A 19398-nucleotide genomic window follows, 5' to 3' on the forward strand; every position below is an offset into this window, starting at 1 on the left:
ACTTTCTCTTTTCCAAAACTATTTAGTAAAGAACTATGGTCAGTCAGTAAGTTTACATTTATTGTTGAGTTTTCGCCTACTTTCAGCTGCAGATGAACTTCCGCTAAATCTATCCTTGAGAAACGGCTTAATAGTCGAAAATGGTGATCGGGCAGGACATCGTTTAAGCGTGTTACATAATCGGCGCAAAGGTTTAAATCTCTTGATTATTTCTAAATGACAACGACAATCGGTGTTGTCCGTTTCAAATAAATGATGGGACACCACAGTCTAACAGTCTTCAAAGTTCATATTCAATACGTGGAAGGAATAAAAACTAGGTATAACGTAAGTCGTATAGCTATATTGGAGCGTTTTCCAAGCCTAGGACAGAAAGCTGTCGGATGCTTCCGCTGTAGATACTGAACGAATTATCATGCAGCCCATCAGCACTGCTGGCCAGTTTAACTACACTTGAATTGGGTACCGGGTTACGCCCTTGAAAAGACACATTCTCATTTAGGACATTTTTGATTCTTAAAATACGAAACGGTCTCAACGGTGTATTCTCTAGAGCCGGAGATTTGTCGAGAAGTATCCTAGGTCTTGCGCATTGGCTGCCTTATACCGTAATGCGGACTTCATTCCTAAATTTCGACCTAAATTTGCCCAGACGTTGTTATCTATAATAGTGCCCTGACGAATCTGTAAGTTACAGTCGTTAAAAAAACCTAGATAGATTCTTTGATTGTTATTTGTCAACACTGCGACTTCAGTGTTATTTCTCTTACGTCGAGCTTTTCGGCTGACCCTGCTCGAGTATGGAAACTGAGATTCGAGACTCCATGTCCGTGTCTAGATTTTAGGCGTAATAAGTAAATGTTGTAAGCGAAAATGTTCAATGCTTAGTATTGCAATAGAGTATTGCACGTTTTGCAAACGTTTTTTTTTTATAGATGATTTGAGTAATTGGCACTACAGCCAGAACATGGAGATAGAGCGGTAAACACTTATATAGTTCATGTCTAGAAGTGCAAGCTCTAAAAGTTCTATAACGTGCACCGTTTTAGTTAATCTGGATCGGACTGACCTCATCGTTTCAGTGTGTAATTCTCTTGGGGTTGCGTTTGACCTATTCTCCGAAAATCCAAGCACACTTGTCTAGCATGCTCGTATTAAGGCTTATTTAGGCCGCATATAGAGATTAAACATTGGGCAATGTAGACGTTTCTGCAATCTCATAAAGTTGGTTGACCGTCCCCGTGTAAAAACATCTTTAAACTGTCGTTATTCTTTTGTGCCTACTATATAATTGTATGGACGACTTAAGAGGGATAAATTATGACCAAAAAGATTTTCGAGAGTAGCCCAAGTATTATTATAAAAGAAATCTGCAAGCTTTGCGGTAGCACGTGTGAAAAGAAGCGGTTGAAGGCGGCAGCGTATTTTTAGCTGTATCTAACAACGAGTCACCCGTTTTGGCTTAATTGCGTTAAGCCCACGGCCCTAAAACATATTATAGGACTATTCGCTACCAGTAAGGAAGCCGCGTTTCCACGAATGTGCCAAAAAAAAAAAAGCGGAAATCGCAGTCTGCTAACAAATTGACCCCGCTTCCTTTCTAAATGGAACAATAACGGACAATACCTAAAAGGAACTGAATAGGACAAGGCGGCATGTCGTAGCTTGATATACTGCAAGCGAGCCTATATGCAATGGTGGATTACTATAGGAGAGATTCTCTTTTTGACGAACGCGATGCAAAGCGCACAGAGATCGATATCACGCTGGCTGCGCTTCTTGCGCGCATTTTATCTACAAAAAGTCTATGCTGACAGTGGCTCTCGCGTTGATATAATAAAGACAGCTTCAAATTGAAGCCGTTTCAACATCTAAATTCAGTGGTTAATTTATTTAATCCCGGTCTCGTCTTAACGTCAAAATTTACCATATGTATAATCTATGTGTAGCAAAAATACCGTTAGGATGCATTTGTATTGTGCATAGATATTGCGATTGGCTTAAATATATGTCTGCATATCCTTGTCAACGTTATCTTTGTTTATTCTCACTCTTTTTTGTGTTAAGCGTGCATTCCCGTTTTTCTAGAACAGAAATGGCCAAGAATATGATTTTATTATTAAAACTAAGAAATAATAAATAGCCATTCCTTGCTTTAAATTCGTTAGATTTCTCTCTTCGCGCATGTACGAAATCGATGAAGACTTATAGGTCGGTGAAGGTACTCCATAATTAAAAATACAGCAAGGGCTGGTAATTCCAACAGTTCCATGCCTTCTCGAGTCAAAAACGTTCGGTGCTTTTTTTGGCTAATTAGTTCATGTCGCTAAATATCTCCTAGTCTTGATTCTGTGGACTTCGGCTATTTGACGAATTTCTGCATTGAACCTGGTAACCTTCGTTTCACCTCAGTTGAACGCTAATTCATTGTTATGCAAACAGAACAATGGACCAATACTTCTTCTGAAGTATTTGTTCAATTATTTCTCCGCCTTATCAAACAACTTTGAGGGTGCTTTATATTTCCACTTAGATGATCCAGGAAAACAAACATTCGTTACGAGTAATCTGTCTTTACTTTTACGATGCCTAAGGTATCAGTTGACCTTGTTTTTTCCGTGACGCTTAGCTAGTTTTCCGGCTTTTCAAACATATGGAAACCTCATACGTATTTCCGATAATTTCAAGTGACAGTAGAAAAGATACTGTCTAATTATTTGGATTAGTAACCGTAACTAGCTTGGCTAAGACGAGTTAGTCCGTCTCAAATAAGCTATCCTCAATCTTTACGATTTCAAAAATTGATTCAGAATGAAAAGTATTCATTATCTTCAAACTACTAACTTAGGATATAAAAATAACTTTTTATGTGAATAAAGACAAGCTGTGCCGAACTAAGATATTGTAGAGGTCACAGAACAGTACCTCCAACCTAAAATTTGCCTTGCAATATTTTCCTCAAATTTCATTTTTACAGTTATAGTTTTAAACACAGAAAGCATAAAAACAAATTAAATAAAATGCGTGTGATAAATAAAGGAATAAACAAAACCCAACGCCAGGCAGAACAGACTGGCTCATATGACCTACGATGTTTCGTAAAATTTAAATGGCTATGTCCATGTAACAGCTGACAGTAGTAGAAATCAGCTCATCTAAAAACGTATATTCTCACGCGCTAGCTGACCTGCTGCTGAAAGCTCTGGGCCAGCATAATCCAGCATCACAGGAGGTCCTGGGCTGGTACTAATGTTACTAAGAAAAGACAGAGTTAGAAGAGTTTAAAAACACAAAAAAAAGCCATTTAAAATACAGAAGAATAACAACTATTTATGATATACTGTAATATCTAGTAAAACAACATCAATGCCGGAAGGGCCTAGATGTACTCAAACTGAATAGGTAAAGATCATTGTACCGATAGCTGTGAAGCATTTTAGGCCGAAGGTTGGCCGAATATGGGAATGAGTACTATATAAAATACTAACGATGTAGAAAACCTGAAACTGTATTTAGTTGCACCACATAAACAGAAAACGAAAAGTTCTTTTTTTTTTTTTTTTTTTCGTAAATTCGTGCAGTGGTCACTTCAGCTTGTCGTCTGGCGTCTCGAGATGTTATACGAGAGGCCAATATTTCTTCTGATAATTATTCGAACTACGACGTTAATATCTATAGCGTTGTACGTATTACCGTCATGCTTTTTAACTCACTCTATTGCAGCTATAGCCACACAATGCTTCACACGTTTCTATATATACATATATACATATATACATTTGTTTGGCCCAAATAAATTACGGAACAGAAGCTTGGCTTTCCATCTTTCGAATAACCCTTCGAACAATGGAGCTTAACGCCCCATGTTAAGTACTACATTACTTTAATACCTACGCTTGAGATATGTATACATCCAGAAGAAATTTCGATGCTACTCTCTTTGTTGGCGATTTGTGCTCACCTTAACTTTTACAGCGACCCAGCATCAGAATGCCTAAGTATTTTCACAGTACTCTTTTAGTCTTTTTTATTAGACGCTCGTACGCCTATTTGTGTCAAATGATAGGACAAACGTTTAACATTGAATGGGACCCCCTAGAAAAACTTCAAGTCGCCAAATCCAGATGTTGTCAAGGTAAAGAAAGAGTAGAGTTCCAGTTTTGAGTAGTTGTACCGCTTAGCTAGGTAAACAACTCGTGTGCAATCCGATAAGCTGTGCTGGACAAATACACAAAACAAGTTTAAAAAGAGCACTGCTTGTTTTTGGGGCCACCAAAGCACAGGCACGGTGTGTATCCCACGTAATGGCAAAAGTATTTCACGTAAATTGAATATAGTTTTTTTTTTAATAACGTGTTTAATTAGTTTGTAGCTGAAGTCGGAACAGCATCGAAGAGCACCTTGGCTAAATTTCAATCATTCATTCAATTCATCAGTTCCTTAGCCGTGGGAAAATCATTATCAGGGCTACTTCTAAGGTATGTATATGCATAGTGTTATACCCCTAGCTCCATTTCTATAGGTGACTGAGGACATGTTTACTTCTTTGTCAAATGCTTTTCCTCTCTCGCCATACTACAAATGCATACCTAAAGATCGGTGCCATTCAGGTCAAACAGTTTTTTGTATATGCGCAGAGCAGATCTGTGAATATATATATATATATATATATATACATATATATATAAGAGAAAATCCTAGAATTGCGTCCTGCTAAGATTCGCAAATAGCTTTTTCCCACAATCATGGACCTTGGTTGATTCGGAAGTGAAGTGGACCATTGAAGTTCACTGATAGAATAATATGATATTGCTAAAGTGTATTGTATGGAGCGATAGCCGTAAGGGTTTCACTTAAAAGAACACCTGTGCCACTAACTTACTCTTCATAGTTGCAATCTATTCCGGCTGTCGAAGCTTTTATCGGTTGTTGACGGATGGTGGCATCTACGAATGTTAGCCACGCATACATATACTATTATAAAGAGTCTCGTTGTTTACAGAAAATCCGCACCCAATCGATCTTCAACCGCAGCGATCACTCCGGTCCACCGCAGAGACTATTTGTTTATTAGATACAAGTTTGATATGACATGAAGATCTCCGACGGGACAGTCTTAGCCTGTTCTTTTCGTAAATAGCCCAAACTATGTTGTTTCTCCATCGATCACGGTTCCTTTTCACCACTTGAAAAAGGTATAATTTGACGTCACGTTACATACGTTGTTTCAATGACGAAATATTGAGCCTTAGAACTTTTACGGACAACAGAGCGTCTTTTATTACAATTCATATATTCAGAAGATTTGCCCGTCCATTTTTGATTTATTGCAATGTGCCCCGCAAGCACGTGAGGTATAAAAAGAGGCAAAATGACGGAGCCATTAATTTTATTGCATTTGGCAAACAAATAGTGTCCCTAGGTAAGCAGGCGATACAGCATATGCCATTATAGGACTAAAGTAGCATGATGCTAACATTATACTCACCTGTACTAGTTTCAAAAAAGGAAAGGAGAACTTTCTCTGAGAATTGGAAATTTGTACTCTCGGCAAACTTGTAGGGTAAAAAGTTGTTCGAAAACTAAGTATAGCTAATTACGAGAACGAATCGCAATGTGACTTACCTCTAATGATTACGGTTATTCCAATTCGTAATTAACAATTTCGTCACCGCAAAACGTCAAAGAGATCGCTGACATTGGACTTTTTAAACGACTTCATTTATATAAGATTCTCATATAACTGGCTTTACAAGTCCGTTAGGCCGCAAGTCGTCTTTTTATGACGTGTCACATGTTAACAATAAGTTAAAACTTATCGGCACATCTCTGCCTAACAGAACAAAGGCTGTGGCGTTACCTCTGCAGCTTAAACTTGCCATCCATACTTTTTCTGCCTTCTTACCTGCCTCCGTCGCCAATATTTTGTCGTCCTTCTCTAGCATAGTATCTGATAGCATATGTGACTACATGAAGTGTCATGCTGTAGGTGTGGTCCTTGTTAGCGGTTGTCGTTACCTCATAGTGCCTTTTTATCGTTACAGAAAGTTTACAAAGCTATTCAGCGTAAGGATGGAGCCACACTGGTTTTTATGATTAGTTCGTGAAAGATAATCAGACAATAATAATTTTATACGATACGGATATGCGGATGTTACTTGTATATATCTACATTTTAATAAATAACAAACTGGCCCGTCTTGATGTTTCCTTTCAGTATCGTTTAGCAGTGTTAATTCTCTTTGTTACTTTGATAAAGAAGCCTTATTTGTGCCTAAGTTTCTCGTAGCACATGCGAAAATTACCTGCAAAAAACAAAAATAGAAAAATCAAAACTCCCCAGCTTTCGCAATTTCCTATTTCACCTGTTATAGCTTGGTACATAATACTACCAGGGGTAAAGTCACAGTAGATGGTGAACATCTTCTGAATAGGATTTAACCAGGATTGTTAGTAATTTTTGGCAACAATGGTCTTTTTCTGATGTCAGCAAACCCTTGACACAGATGATTTTGACCAAATGACCGGACTATAGACGCTGCACGCCCCACTTCCAGGCGGTTACAATGGTAACTATTTGCGACATTCGTCCTTTCTTTTTCTTGTTAGCAGTTGCACAGGCTTTGCTCTGGTCCAGTTGTTGTACAATAGAAATGGTCGAAATTCATAAAAAAACACACGCTTTTGTTTCGAAGCCTTTTGTCCGACACAACAGAAATGCGAGGAAAATACGCTTCGGAGCCACAGTTTCCGCCGTCGCCACTACGAAGCAACCGACGACAAACAACGAAATCGTTAATAGTAAGTACAAACAATGGAAACACGCATCTATAAACATAATTGCTTCACCCAACTGGCAGCGGAACTGCTAAGCGGAAACGTAATCCCTTTCAAAATGTCTGATAATGCCCTTTACTTTGCTAGCTATTTACTATAAACTGGACATAACCAAAGAAAATGGCTTGCTGCCTTTGGAGGAGACTCGACGATCAAATAATCGAGAACTTCGACTTCATCTCTTAATAGCGGAGCGTACTTAATGGATGTATCGGAGCATCCCGCTACCGTCGATTTATAGAAGAACCTATAGTCAAATTATCATTTATTCGAGATTCCTTTTTGCGCGGGTTCAGTACCGTCGATATAAATTGAGTTTTCCATTACCCATCCTCTTATCAAAATAACGACTTCTGTCCGATTCACAAATGGCAAAAGTTTATTTCAATAGATGATTAGATTTGTTGAAGCGACCTGTAATGCGCGCGCTGTTTTTATAGTCGACTGTTTTTTAGTGGTAGAGAAAAGCGAATCAAAGAATGACAGCTCCTCACTCATTTTCAACATCTCGCACAATACCGGGCAACACGCAGCTACAATAGCAGGTTTCTACTGTAAATTATTAGGGTTGACGAGAATCTGTGGCACAACGTCGATCTGAAGGTTAGAAAACAGCGGGTAGCTCCTGGAGGTAGACCCAAAGTTACGCCAGATCTCCATACGAAAAAGGGTTATGAGACTGGAAGAGTTTCATACACTTGGATATGCTTAGGAACAAGAGAACAGTCAACTAGTATTACGCCCGATTGTATCGAATAAACGATATTATCTACCGGTAAGAACCCGAACGACAAAATAAGGTCGGCCTTCCCCGTTGCGATGGCGAGCAGCATGTAGCAAATATTGTATAAATCGGTCCTGCATGAGATTTAGCGGGAAGCTTTTGCACCCACCACATTTTACAGAGCTCCGTCAAACGGAATAGCTCCGTTTTCAGTTACTGGCAAATAAAGCTCGCAACCATCTTAGAAAATAAAATCGTAAGTTCAAGATAAAAACGCTTCCTTCAACGATAAATCTGATTATTTCTGGCGTGAAGGAATAAATGATAAATAAATTGGTTGACAGGTAGAAGAAGTTTTTAGAGAATAACGACAAACACATAGATGATTGAGAAAATGCGAGTGGCGACTCTTTGTTAATTAAAAAAACGACGAGTTAAATAAAGAACGATTAATGTTTTAACCTCGTTTCGATTTTGACTTAATTTAAAGTTGCCTTTATTATTATTATTAATAAATTTACGATAATTCAGCAATATCTTATAGTTCGAATGCTGAGATAACGACTTGAGCGACGACAACATAACCAGCGTATTTGTGTGCATCGCCATTGCGTATCGATAAGCATGGAGCAGCACAAATGTCTGTTATGCTGTAATACAGAAATAAGCTATCACAGATGATAACGCTAATGTCATTTTTTTTCAGAAGTGCCCTTTTCTGTAGAATAGTATTCTCTAACAACTTCATACGTTTCTGGTTTTTGTCTGGGTTTAATTATGAATGCTATCGGGCTTGCCTATCTGATTTATACGACTTCTAAAACGAACCTTAACTCTGGCTTTCCGACTCTCTAGTCCGACGAACGCGTTGGGAAGGTGGCCATAAAATATAAAGCCTACATATGTAAATTATTTACAAACGATGTATTTTGTTCCTTCGCAGGCCAGCTGCGACCTATTACTGCCGCACGTTTGTGTACGCAACATCAACGTTTTTTTACGCATATTTGTTGCGCGCTCCTTATAGACCAAACACGTACATACACAATCAATGTAGATAAATTCTGTGGAAAAGTATAGTTTCTTGTAATCCTGTCTGTTTATTGTTTATCGCTAGCCACAGACCAAGTCAACTGTGGCCCGCAGCAAGAGAAATAATAGAAGGTACAAAATAACCATAGGTTCAAATACACGTTGGCGAATGATTTCTATTCACATTACTATTATGACGTAATTATAGGGGCCAATGAACTGGTTCCTGAAGCTGACGTTCGGGTTACCAGTTTGTCAGCGCGCACTTGGACGATTAGAGCGACTGGTGACTTTACGTTGCAGATCACGTAAGACGAACACATTAATCAAAACAGGATCTCGTCATACCACTTGATAAGCTATGTTACCCCCCCCCCCCCCCGTAACGCTTCTAGCTTGTTTCGATGAGATATTTTGTGTAATACAATCCTAATCCCGTGAGACGTTCGTCGCAATATACTGAACCATGGAGCGAAACATAATGATAGCTGCATATAGGATTGACTAGAAGTGTGGGAAATTTTAAGATGGAATAACCCAGAGCACTAAATCTGGCAGAGATCATCAGCTGATTTTTACAAGGTTTACCAGCCCATATTTGGTAATCATATTCAGATGAGTGAAAATCTTTTCCTGTGAAAGTCACCGGCAGAAGTCTTATTCGCGTCTGTTCAATCATCCCCTTTTTTGAGCAATTCATCGGGTTAAGCACAACAAGAAAAAATAATAACGATATTGAATAGTCTCGGTTCAATATGCGTTTAATTTGCAGACGCTTCACCTCGTTTTTTTCGTACCCAAACGTATTCTATATCTACCTAGGCAGGTATCTAGAAAAACACAGACCTTCACGGACTGCTAAACACACACAGGCCCATGCGTACATATTAAACTCAACACAGCAACAGAGAGTGAAGTAAAGACGAAAATGGCTGATTTTGCTACAGGCCGTGATTCCACATTGGCTGCGTTTCTGCCTCCCCGGCCGACCAAAGCAAGAACAGCCTAGGCAAATCTTCACTTTATTTCAATATGGCCATTTTTACAGGAATAAATCAACTGGCCGAAAAATCAAACAGCAGGGCTCGGCCGACAGGGAAAAGTTTGGACCATCAGACAGATATTTGAACGAAGTCCTTTAGCTGTTGAAGATTAGTAGATTCTCTCTTGCGCGGTAAAACTAGGGAGTAAGTGGCGTGGAAGAATAACGGCCTGACAGAAGGTGCATGTAGTAGCTCTGCTGTTAGACTGTTCGGTACTACAGCCTGTAATTGTACTAATGGTAACGATTGATATCGTGTTGCGATATCTGTCACTTTGCCTTTCCGCTAATAGTAAGAATGATTAGCCATCAATAGCTACACAAAAGTGTGGCTTTTTATGCATTTATGTAAATAGAAACCTTTAAATCACACTTGTGGTGCTATCTAAGCAATTCTAATGTAGTTCACCTTTGTATCGGCTTAGTTGCTTTATTGCTCTCCTTATATTGAACAGCTAGCAATATGAGTAGTCATATATAGAATAAGTTGATTGTAATATTATATAGCATTGAATCACAGTTACGACGAGTGGGTAAGGTAACATATACGCATCGTGGCGTATACGCGCCTTATAGTAGCTTACGATGATAGTGACGTTGATACGATGGTAAGAATCGATCGGTAACATTCAGTCTTTTCCAGTTGTTAACTGCGTGTCACTGGCCCGTCTATTAGGCGAATATCGCAAGGTGAACGCTACATTCACAGCCGACATACGCTTACCAACCTCTGTTGATACTTTACTTCTCGATTTCTCCGCATCTGATCTAGATGTTTTGTATCGTGTTGTTCGATCGAAGGGCGTTCGCAAATTAACCTCTTTTCGGCTTGTGGATAGGCCCACTGTATCCGTTTCGAAAGCCTGAGGTAACCTGGGGGCCGGTATTCGTTACATAGTCGTTATCATCGTCGTCGTTTTGGCCGTTTGGGTTTCCTTGTGCGAAGCAGCAATTTTCAAGCATGCCCGCTATGATACTCCAGTCAAAACCAAGCCGCATGCCATTCAGGACAAACTTTTCCGTGTAAAAGTCAAATAGGCGAAGGAACCTTAGGCCGACAAAGGCAAAACCTACTAAGATTAGAACACCGGGATTTGCGCACTCAGCGATCAGCGCGATAAAGTAATGGGCCCAGGCTGCAGCCGTTCCGATTAGCTGGATACGTGACACATGCACGCGAAGAGGTCGTACCACTGACTTCACTCTAGGACCAAGCATTGAACATAGATAATATGCATAGGTAAGGGCATCGACGAGGCACAAGATCACAACTCCTGGCACTCCATGTCCATCGGCACCATAGCGCAAGAACCACCAAACTGTCGAAACGCTGAAAAATCCGTTAAGAACGACGGCGTTCGTCACACGCTTCTCTTTTAGGTATGAAAGGAGGATAAGAGCATCAAACATGGACAGCATCTTGAGCACAAGGTAAAGCCACATCAGGTTGAGAATTGATGACGAAGCCGAGCTCGTCTCAAAAGATCGATGCTGGCACACAAATGATCTCCCGGAGCCTTGATACGCATTAAAAAGGAGTGCTGCCGCCAAGGCGTGGGAGACACACATTAACGCATTATAGGGTAAAACCAACGCTGAAATAGGCAGGCGCTTCTTGTGGTTACCCATCACCAACGGAACAGCTGTTGCAGCGATACTGTACAGAATTAGCGTAGCGGGCACAGCTATGTATCCTGTTGACCACCACTGGGCGGTTCGAGGGTCACGGTCTAGATGGACAATGTCATCAAGCCAATCTCTAACGGGAGACAGTTCCGCTGTATCTACCGCCATCATGATGAGTTAAAGAGACAAACAGATGAAAGACAGGTGATCAATTCGGATGAAAACGTACACTTTTCCGATACACACTGAATAATAAAAGGCTGGTTGATCGTACACACGACAACTGCAGCAGCAGTCCGGACAGTTCAGGTGACTTTTCCTTTGCTCTTGTTGGTTAGTTGCTGTTATGGCCCTGCAGCAGCACGCGGCCGATGGCTGGCAGCAGACGCTCAGCCGCTTCGGTTTGGGTCAACAGCACTTCGGTTTCCTTCGTGCTCTTCACTGGGTCACTCACCGCCAGCCGTGTCCGAAGCAAACGCCGGAGCGATGGCAGCACCGAGTGGCGTCCGGAGACGCTTGTGCGGTCGATCGGTCGGTCGGTCCTGTGAGCGATTCGTGAAGCGGTACGGCGAGCTAGCTATGGAGGAAGGTTTCGGCACATCACCGCTACCGCGGCCCTGCAGAGAGAGAGGGCAGAAAGCCAATGAAGCAACCAACCAAGCGTGGGCTTGCTGGCAACCAGACGACAGAAGACGCATCAGCCCCAAAAGAAGAATCTGTCGTGCCACTGTAGCGCATACGAAGTATAAGGAGCTTCGTCGAAAGCCCATAGCAAAAAAAGAGAGAGAGCGAGAGTGACGCAACGATTCCGATGGACACAATGTCCATATCGTTTGCTAGCCAGTCTCGATGAGCGACCCGGGGTGCGACAGGTACTGGAGAACAGGAACCCGATCCATACAACAAAACTAGATGATATACTACCATGCACAAAACTGATCACAGAACTAAGCCACGCTGGCGGGTTGAGCGCGCAGTTGAAACGATTAAATCTAGGACGAAAATGATATTACAGTAGATAAAGCAAACGCACCTCGCCGTCAAAATAACTGTTCTAATTCACCTAGTTAGCTCGCTAGCCAGGTTGAACATGGGACAGTTAGTACTCTTCTAATATTCGTGAAACTCTCGCCCTTGTGTCCGCAAAGATGGCCACCTTTCGATTCAGGGATCGATGAGATATAGACAGGTACGGTTTTCATCAGCTGTTTTTTTTAACTAACAACGAATGGTGTCAGCGTATCCGGAAAATGGCGGGATAAGATAGATTTATAAGGCAAAATAGAACCGTTGAGTCAAGTCTGGTGAAGACTATTAACCGAGGGGATGAGAATGAAGCGTCAGTTGTACGTAAATAAATAATCATTTAATTTTATGCAAATAAAAGAAACTTCGATGAAAAATAACACTGTCATTCTACGAAATGCCTGCGTAATGGACAATAACATAACATAATAATAACGTAGACAGTAACCCCATATATATTTTTGTAATATTCCATGATGTAGCCCAAACATGAAGGACTCAACTAAATCCAATAATAGTGCAGCAAGCTAAGTTTTTTTATTACTATAATAGATAGCCCTGGGAATTTTTTATTTAATTCTTGGATATGCATGCCGTCATTTATTTCACTGGCAACGTTGCAGAATAGACACCATCCAGTGTGGTTAATAAATCTATGCATTGCTTAAATAGTATGTTAGACAGTCGCATGGTCATACGTATGTTCTCCTAAATCGGCTACGAAAAAACTTGGCTAGTAGTTCCGGCGTAATCGCTAGTTACGACTTTGCAGTTTTTACTATATCGTCTTTGTCTGCTAACAGGAAAACGATTTCCGTAACTACAGCCTAATTACGCTTATCGTCGAATGCCCCCCAAATGTCGTAAAGAATATCTACTTTTTAGATTGGCTACCGATCTTATGGACGCTTTAGCTACCTTTAAAGACGGCAATAAACTCTTAGTTAAAAACATCGACACGTGCCTAGCCTTTAGCAGAAAAAAAAAGTGTTTTTTAAAAAAAAAACCGGGAAATTTTGGTAACGTAAACAGTTGGAGCACACATGTTTATTCACGAAAAAAAATAGCGAAGGCCGCCAGTCAAAGGTATGCATTTGTCGGCAGTAACACTTAAGTATAGTTTTCACTAGAACGCAATAATACGCTAGTTCTATAGAAGAGCGACTAGCTTGGATCATCTAACCGTCTCTGTTTTTCCGTTTGTTGGATCACTACAATAATATGCTGAGCCGAAAATGGCTTACAATTTTTTTGCAAGCGGTGCGTTCGAGCTTGCTGAATGACGGGGCCCAAAGGAGGCATTCGTGTGAACATCTAGCTTCAAACGAGAAGAATATCTAGAAAAAGGGAAGAGGTCTCAGTAGGAGACGATTCACCAATCGATTCAATTTTGCTGCTACATATTGCAATTAGCTTCGATCCTATCAAAGCCAAGATCTCCTTTCAACAATCTTCCAGAGATCTAGCTTGGACAGACGCATTGTTTGTGAGCTAGAGATACAAGCCACCCCATTCCAGGCTACAATTTCAAAGAACTACAATTTCAACGCATTAGAGATTTTGGCTCATATACTATCATCCTATGTTTTTGCCTCATACTAACATAGTTATACAAACGGATTCGAATTTCTCATTTAAACTATGAATGCCCAGCAGCATAAAATGTACTCAATTAGGGTCACCGACGGTTACCAGAAGATGTAATTTTACTAATAGCTGAACAGAAGATCCTATATTCAGAAACTTTTGCCTGGAACTTGTAATAAAAAGTTACTTCCGTCTGGTTTATGTTATTTAATTAGTTAGGTGAGTTAATTTGGATTTAAAAATGCAACTCGCTTTTATTAAAAGCTACAGTACAAATAGAGTTAACCAGTTTTATTAATTGGCCATTTTATATGGAGGATAATGAATGAAACCGATTATCTTACTTTTCACTGATAATAGAAGCAAGTTGATTTTTAAGCCAAATTTGACAAAGTTCCCCTTCGCAAATACTGAACCGGACCTGAGCAGTTTTATATTGAAAGCCGTACGTCCCTATCCGGATGACATAAAAATATAATCGTCTTGCCGAACGCCGTTTTTACAACGTTCAAGTTTTCTTAAGAATGATCATAAAAAGCATGCCATGCGTAAGGAATTTTACATTATACAGTAATTATTAATTAATACACTGACAGAAGACACATTTACACGCTTTTGCATAATTATCCTATGTACACGCTTCAAAATTTCGCGCATGAGACCTTCCACGGAATTGGAGGCTACTGAGTTCCAGTGAAAGAGTTTCAAACTGACGGAAATAACCAACAAACGAGAGCATGTCCACCAGATTCGTTAGGAACAAAGCGAACGTCAAACATGGCTGGAACGGCTGACGACAGCGCTAAGCGGAGAAGTATTTTTAGCGGAATCATACCTTTTGACATTTTGAAAGCAAGTACGACAATACGTATGCTGGGAACTTTATCCTCAGGGAGTAGTTTATCTGAGGTATAGAGACGGTTTCCACAGGCTCTGTTTTAATCAAACATTGATTTCGGAGCATCTCTCTAAACGATAAATCTATGAGATATTTTCAAATAATCATTTCTCTATATTGGAAGTGCGTAGCACAGCACCAGCGGCAGTAGTTGCCTATTAACAATATGGAGACCTTCACGAATCCCTTTGGCTTTTTTTCTGTGTCGCAATAATAGCATAGTATATGGGCATTCGTGCTTTCAAGCGAGTCCGCCATTTAATCGTTCCCTGAAAATTTATTCCGAAACGTTCGATAATCTAGAATAACAGAAGCCTAGACCTAGTAACCGTTTTCACTTACATATGGATACCTCTATGAAGCAAACTGAAGAATGCAAGTCCCGTCTTATTGCCGTCAACAACAAGAGGAACTGTTCTGAAAGTTCCAATAGCCTCAAGCGCAATGCGTCATCATTGACGACCGAAGTACGCGCGATGCGCAAAAGTATTGAAGTGCCATCTGTGTAATCGCTGATTTCACAAATGCCACCCGTTTAGATTTTTTCGAGAATGTAGTTTACAAAGATTGATAAACATGCAATAGCCAGAATTGAATTTTAAGGTATTTTGGGGTTGACTCCCCAACCTGCTACTCAGGAAGATCACCATTAACCGCCTCCCGTTTTCCAGTATGACCTGACCAGTCAAAAATATTCGTTGTGCCCTCAAGACACTTTGACATTTGCAGCAAGTGACTTAGCTAGTTGAAAATAGACGCGACATCTAGAAACATGCCGGATTTCAATCGCGTTAGTGACTTCCCGCTAAGGCGTGCCAGTACCTTGTTCATCGCCCGCGGCTTCCAAATTGACTAAGCAAATAAAATTCCGCGCTTTTAAGATGTCTGTTAAGTATATTAAGAATCAGCTTCTAGAAAACTTTAGACAAATAACTGACCAAACATGTTGCACGATATTCAGCAGCTTGCGTAGGTACCCCTTTGCTGTTGAACAAAGGAATAATCTTTGCGTCCTTCACTCTAGTGGGAAGGGATCATGTGTCAATGGATACATTAACTATACTGCCCAAATGTCAGCTTAAATGTCGAGGAAAGCAACAGCGGTAGACTCGATTGTTACAGGGTGTCTCTTAATCTCGTCAGCAATAGGTTGAGGACTTTACAGCTGATATCTAGAATCAAACATAGATGATAAAACCGTTCGGATTTTCTTCTAGCACAGACTACTCAAAAAAATGTCCATAGTTAGGAAATATCATTTTTTAGCATCGTAGGCGTAACGTAATAACGTACTTCTGCGGGCTGCTGGGTTATTCTATACGTCTGAAGAGTGCTGGAATAAGCTGTCTTGAATTCTAGAGTGCACATTTTTAATCATCCATATAATTCGTTGAATTTGCGTTTAAGTCGCCAAACTGTAACCATTAATTTGAATTACGAGCTGAACTTTTATCTTCGGCCACAGCAAACCTCTAATTTGTTCATAATAAAGCTAATTTAAGAAAGCTTAAAAAGTCAAACCAATATCAACTGCACAATAGAGTTGGAACCGGTTAAAATTATGCACCCGACTTGTAAATCGGTCTATAGGGAGCCTATCATGCACTTATGTAATAATTGGTTTTCTAAACGATCTGATCTCAAGCAGCGCTGGACTTTCTCCAACCATAATGACGACGAAGACTAATGAAAGAATGATTAGGAGAAGTGGTACCAACTAAACCACAGAAACCACGCGCAGAGAAAACCTATCACAATTTGTTAAAGCTACTTGATCAATCCATGTTTTCAAAGACGAGCTAGTAGTTTTGGTCATAACATGACATGAATTTTTACAAAAAAATAGCGCTAATTAACATTCACAACAAATTCTACCAATTTACTGAAGCGAGACTAAATAAGCAACAACGAATCGAATAATTTCTCACGGCTTTATTAGATACTCAAGTTCTTCCGTTCTTTGAGCGATGCTATCTTGCTGGTCCTCAAGATAATAGTCAATGCCCCGTTTAGCCATTGTAATTATGTTCCGTATCGTCATCCTCAAAGATTCTTCTAGACGACGCTTCTCCTCGGTTGACACGCGGCTTGCTAATTTCTGCAACTGGGACCACACATTGTGACAGTTTCCGATAATCTGCAATGTCGTATTAGCGTCTTTGTCCCAATTTTTTTTCTGCGTATAGCAACGCAAGCTTTTCTGATAGCACGAAACCATTTTATGTGCGTGATCTGACCAGCTCATGCCTTCGCGCGGCTTACTCTCAAAATACAGATCGCCATAAGCTGCCCAGAGTTCAGCGTCATTCGTCACTCCGGTTGTTGCCCTACCGAACAGCTCAAATAGTTTAGGACGCAAGTATGCAGACGCGGGTTTACCGTCGAAGTCTTTTATGTCCTCCTTAACGACCTGCACTAGAAGGTGCGCAATTTTCGGATCGGAATGCTTCTGTTTGATGTCAATAAGACGGTGCCAACTTTTGATAACCTCATCAAATGCACCCACATCCATCGATACAAGAAGGTAATTTTCCCAAATCCGCCAGTCTTCATAGTTGCACTTTATCGACTCCTGAAAGTAATAAAATCGTAATTTTGACTGAGCGTCCTAATTTTGGGTTTAATTATATATAGAACCTCCCTGCAGAAAAACATATATGATTAAAGTATACTTAATTTTCCTATGTAAATGTAAAAATAAGTTAAATAATCGTATAATAATATTTTGTTACTTGTGCTTGACGTTCGTAAGTTGCATGAGTTTGCCGTCCCACGCCCGTTGGAGGGTTGACACAGAGACGTGATACCTACGTGTTAGCATATCTTGTTTAAAGTACGCTTCTAATTGCATAGTCTACTAACCTGCAAAACCTTGTACGCCTTTTTTTTCTCACCGAGCGAAATGTAAGCCTTGGCCATGTTATTCCACGCTTCGAAGTTATCACTGTCAATATTAACCACATGTTTGTAGGCTTGTACGCATTTTTCAAAACGTCCCGTTTCCATGTACGCAAATGCTAGTTGTTGCCACGTGCGCTGATGTAATCGATTAAGTTCGAGTGATTCTTCAAATTGTGGAATGGCATATTCATATTCTTTGCGCTGGAAATGGTAAGAGCCCCAAGATCGTTTAGCTCTGGCATTTCTTTCCCCCGAAAGCTTCCAAGCCATTTGGTAATTCAGAGGATCACCAGTAACATCGCCAAGAAGGCAATACAGATAAGGTGTCTCTTCGTCCTGAAGCAATTTTGTAATAATAGCTTTCGCACGGTCGTTTCTTTGCAATCTTTGATAGCATTCAACGACCTCCTCCCACAGCTCCAGTCGAAGGTAGATGTCTAAGGCAGACTTCGTGAGTCCTAATGAAATGTACCCATTTGCAAGACTCCTTTCTAGCTTCCACGTAGTGGGAAACTTCAACAGAAAGAACATATGACTTCTCAACCCAAATGCTGGACTTCCGTTTGAAACCGAGTTCACAAGCGTCTGATACTGCGACAGGGCGCGTTCTACCTTTCGGCTTTTCATGCATTCTAGAACCGACCTTTGAAATAGCGCGCTGAATTGTATTGTCCATAGTTTTGGTTGAGAAAGAACTCTATCTAAATAAACCATTACTTCTTCATCGAGCAACTCCTCGGGGGCATTCAAGCGTTTTTTAAGCATTGACATAGCTAGAATAAGAGCCTGCTCACTACACGATAAAGTACAGTCATTCTGTTCTTCGTCGAATTTCGTACGGTCCATAACGGTATCATCTTGCAAGGCAACGTCGATTGGCAAATTGTTTTCGGCGTACGAAGTTGTTGAAATTGGTTTGTCAAGTGGCTTAGTCCGCTGAATTTTGAGCACTAGTTGCGCAATAGAATTTGTTTGAAAATGAGTTCTAGTACCGAGAGCTCCACCTAGTTCAGCCTTTAGACCCATCCTTTCTGAAGCATTCATGAGGAGCTCTTCAGTTGTGGCAATTTGGAAAAACTCAAGATTTGCCATAGCACTTTCAAGACGAATTTCCGTCCATAGTTCGGGATAATTCTCAAAAGTGCTCTTCTCCAGTTCAGTAGTGCTTTCTTTGACGATTTCCTGTAATGAGCCGACACGCTCAGAAAGTATCCGTTGGTGGATAACAGCGTATCGCTGTCTCCATACGTGGAAAGTAGCTAACCTAAGCTTGGCTGCAAATTCCACCAAAATTACTCTAGCTATAAACAATTCCACCGGTGCCTTGACTAAATGGTACGCGTCCTCCCCATCGATACTCAAACACGACACCTGCTTTGAACTTGGAAACAGTGTGGAAGTAATCTCCTCGGTGTTGATTGGCCCAATAAAGTTCTGCTGAATGAAGTAAAAGAGAAAAGCCACAGCTGATGAGAGTAGCCGAACAGCGGCATTCTCCAGTTTCGGAATAATCTCCTGTAACTGTTTAGAGAAACCTTGCAGGTTATCATGACGAAAGATGGAGAACCACGGAAGTTGAAATAATTGCTGAAATTTTCCCTCGCGCAACAACGAAACGACAGTATTAAATTCTTCGTTGGCTGTTGATCTCTCTTCGTGAAGACACAGGAGACAGATCTCCTCGGGCTGAATTGTCTTTACAGGTTTGCACATTTCTTTGTATAC

The 19398-nt window shown here is 40.5% G+C and overlaps 2 protein-coding genes and 1 long non-coding RNA gene across 3 annotated transcripts; all 3 read right to left on the reverse strand.

Annotated features, from left to right (window-relative positions):
* Nucleotides 1-2022: 2022 nt before the first annotated feature.
* Nucleotides 2023-6993, reverse strand: LOC147756444 (uncharacterized). Its single transcript, XR_015324613.1, has 3 exons — nt 5626-6993; nt 4883-5185; nt 2023-3255 (listed from the first exon to the last, which is right to left on the reverse strand). It is a non-coding gene; the product is annotated as an uncharacterized LOC147756444 (long non-coding RNA).
* Nucleotides 6994-10448: 3455 nt separating this feature from the next.
* LOC111246378 (very long chain fatty acid elongase AAEL008004-like) lies at nt 10449-11429 on the reverse strand. The gene has a single exon (XM_022795869.1). It carries the CDS (start codon nt 11427-11429, stop codon nt 10449-10451), a length of 981 nt encoding a protein of 326 aa, XP_022651604.1.
* A 5255-nt stretch (nt 11430-16684) lies between these two features.
* Nucleotides 16685-19386, reverse strand: LOC111247139 (tetratricopeptide repeat protein 27). Its single transcript, XM_022797730.2, has 2 exons — nt 17635-19386; nt 16685-17344 (listed from the first exon to the last, which is right to left on the reverse strand). Exons 1-2 carry the CDS (start codon nt 19384-19386, stop codon nt 16697-16699), a joined length of 2400 nt encoding a protein of 799 aa, XP_022653465.1. The 3' UTR covers nt 16685-16696.
* Between the last annotated feature and the right edge of the window lie 12 nt (nt 19387-19398).

The sequence above is a fragment of the Varroa destructor genome, unplaced genomic scaffold (genome assembly GCF_002443255.2).
Source record: "Varroa destructor unplaced genomic scaffold, Vdes_3.0 BEIS01000003.1, whole genome shotgun sequence".
Taxonomy (NCBI): domain Eukaryota; kingdom Metazoa; phylum Arthropoda; class Arachnida; order Mesostigmata; family Varroidae; genus Varroa; species Varroa destructor.

Excerpts from the sequence above, each read along its gene's own strand:
- LOC111247139 (XM_022797730.2), bottom strand. The coding sequence starts at position 19,386 with ATGTGCAAACCTGTAAAGACAATTCAGCCCGAGGAGATCTGTCTCCTG. Across the intron at positions 17,345-17,634 it reads AGGCGTACAAGGTTTTGCAG|GAGTCGATAAAGTGCAACTA; the intron begins GTTAGTAGACTA and ends TATTACTTTCAG.
- LOC111246378 (XM_022795869.1), bottom strand. The coding sequence starts at position 11,429 with ATGGCGGTAGATACAGCGGAACTGTCTCCCGTTAGAGATTGGCTTGAT.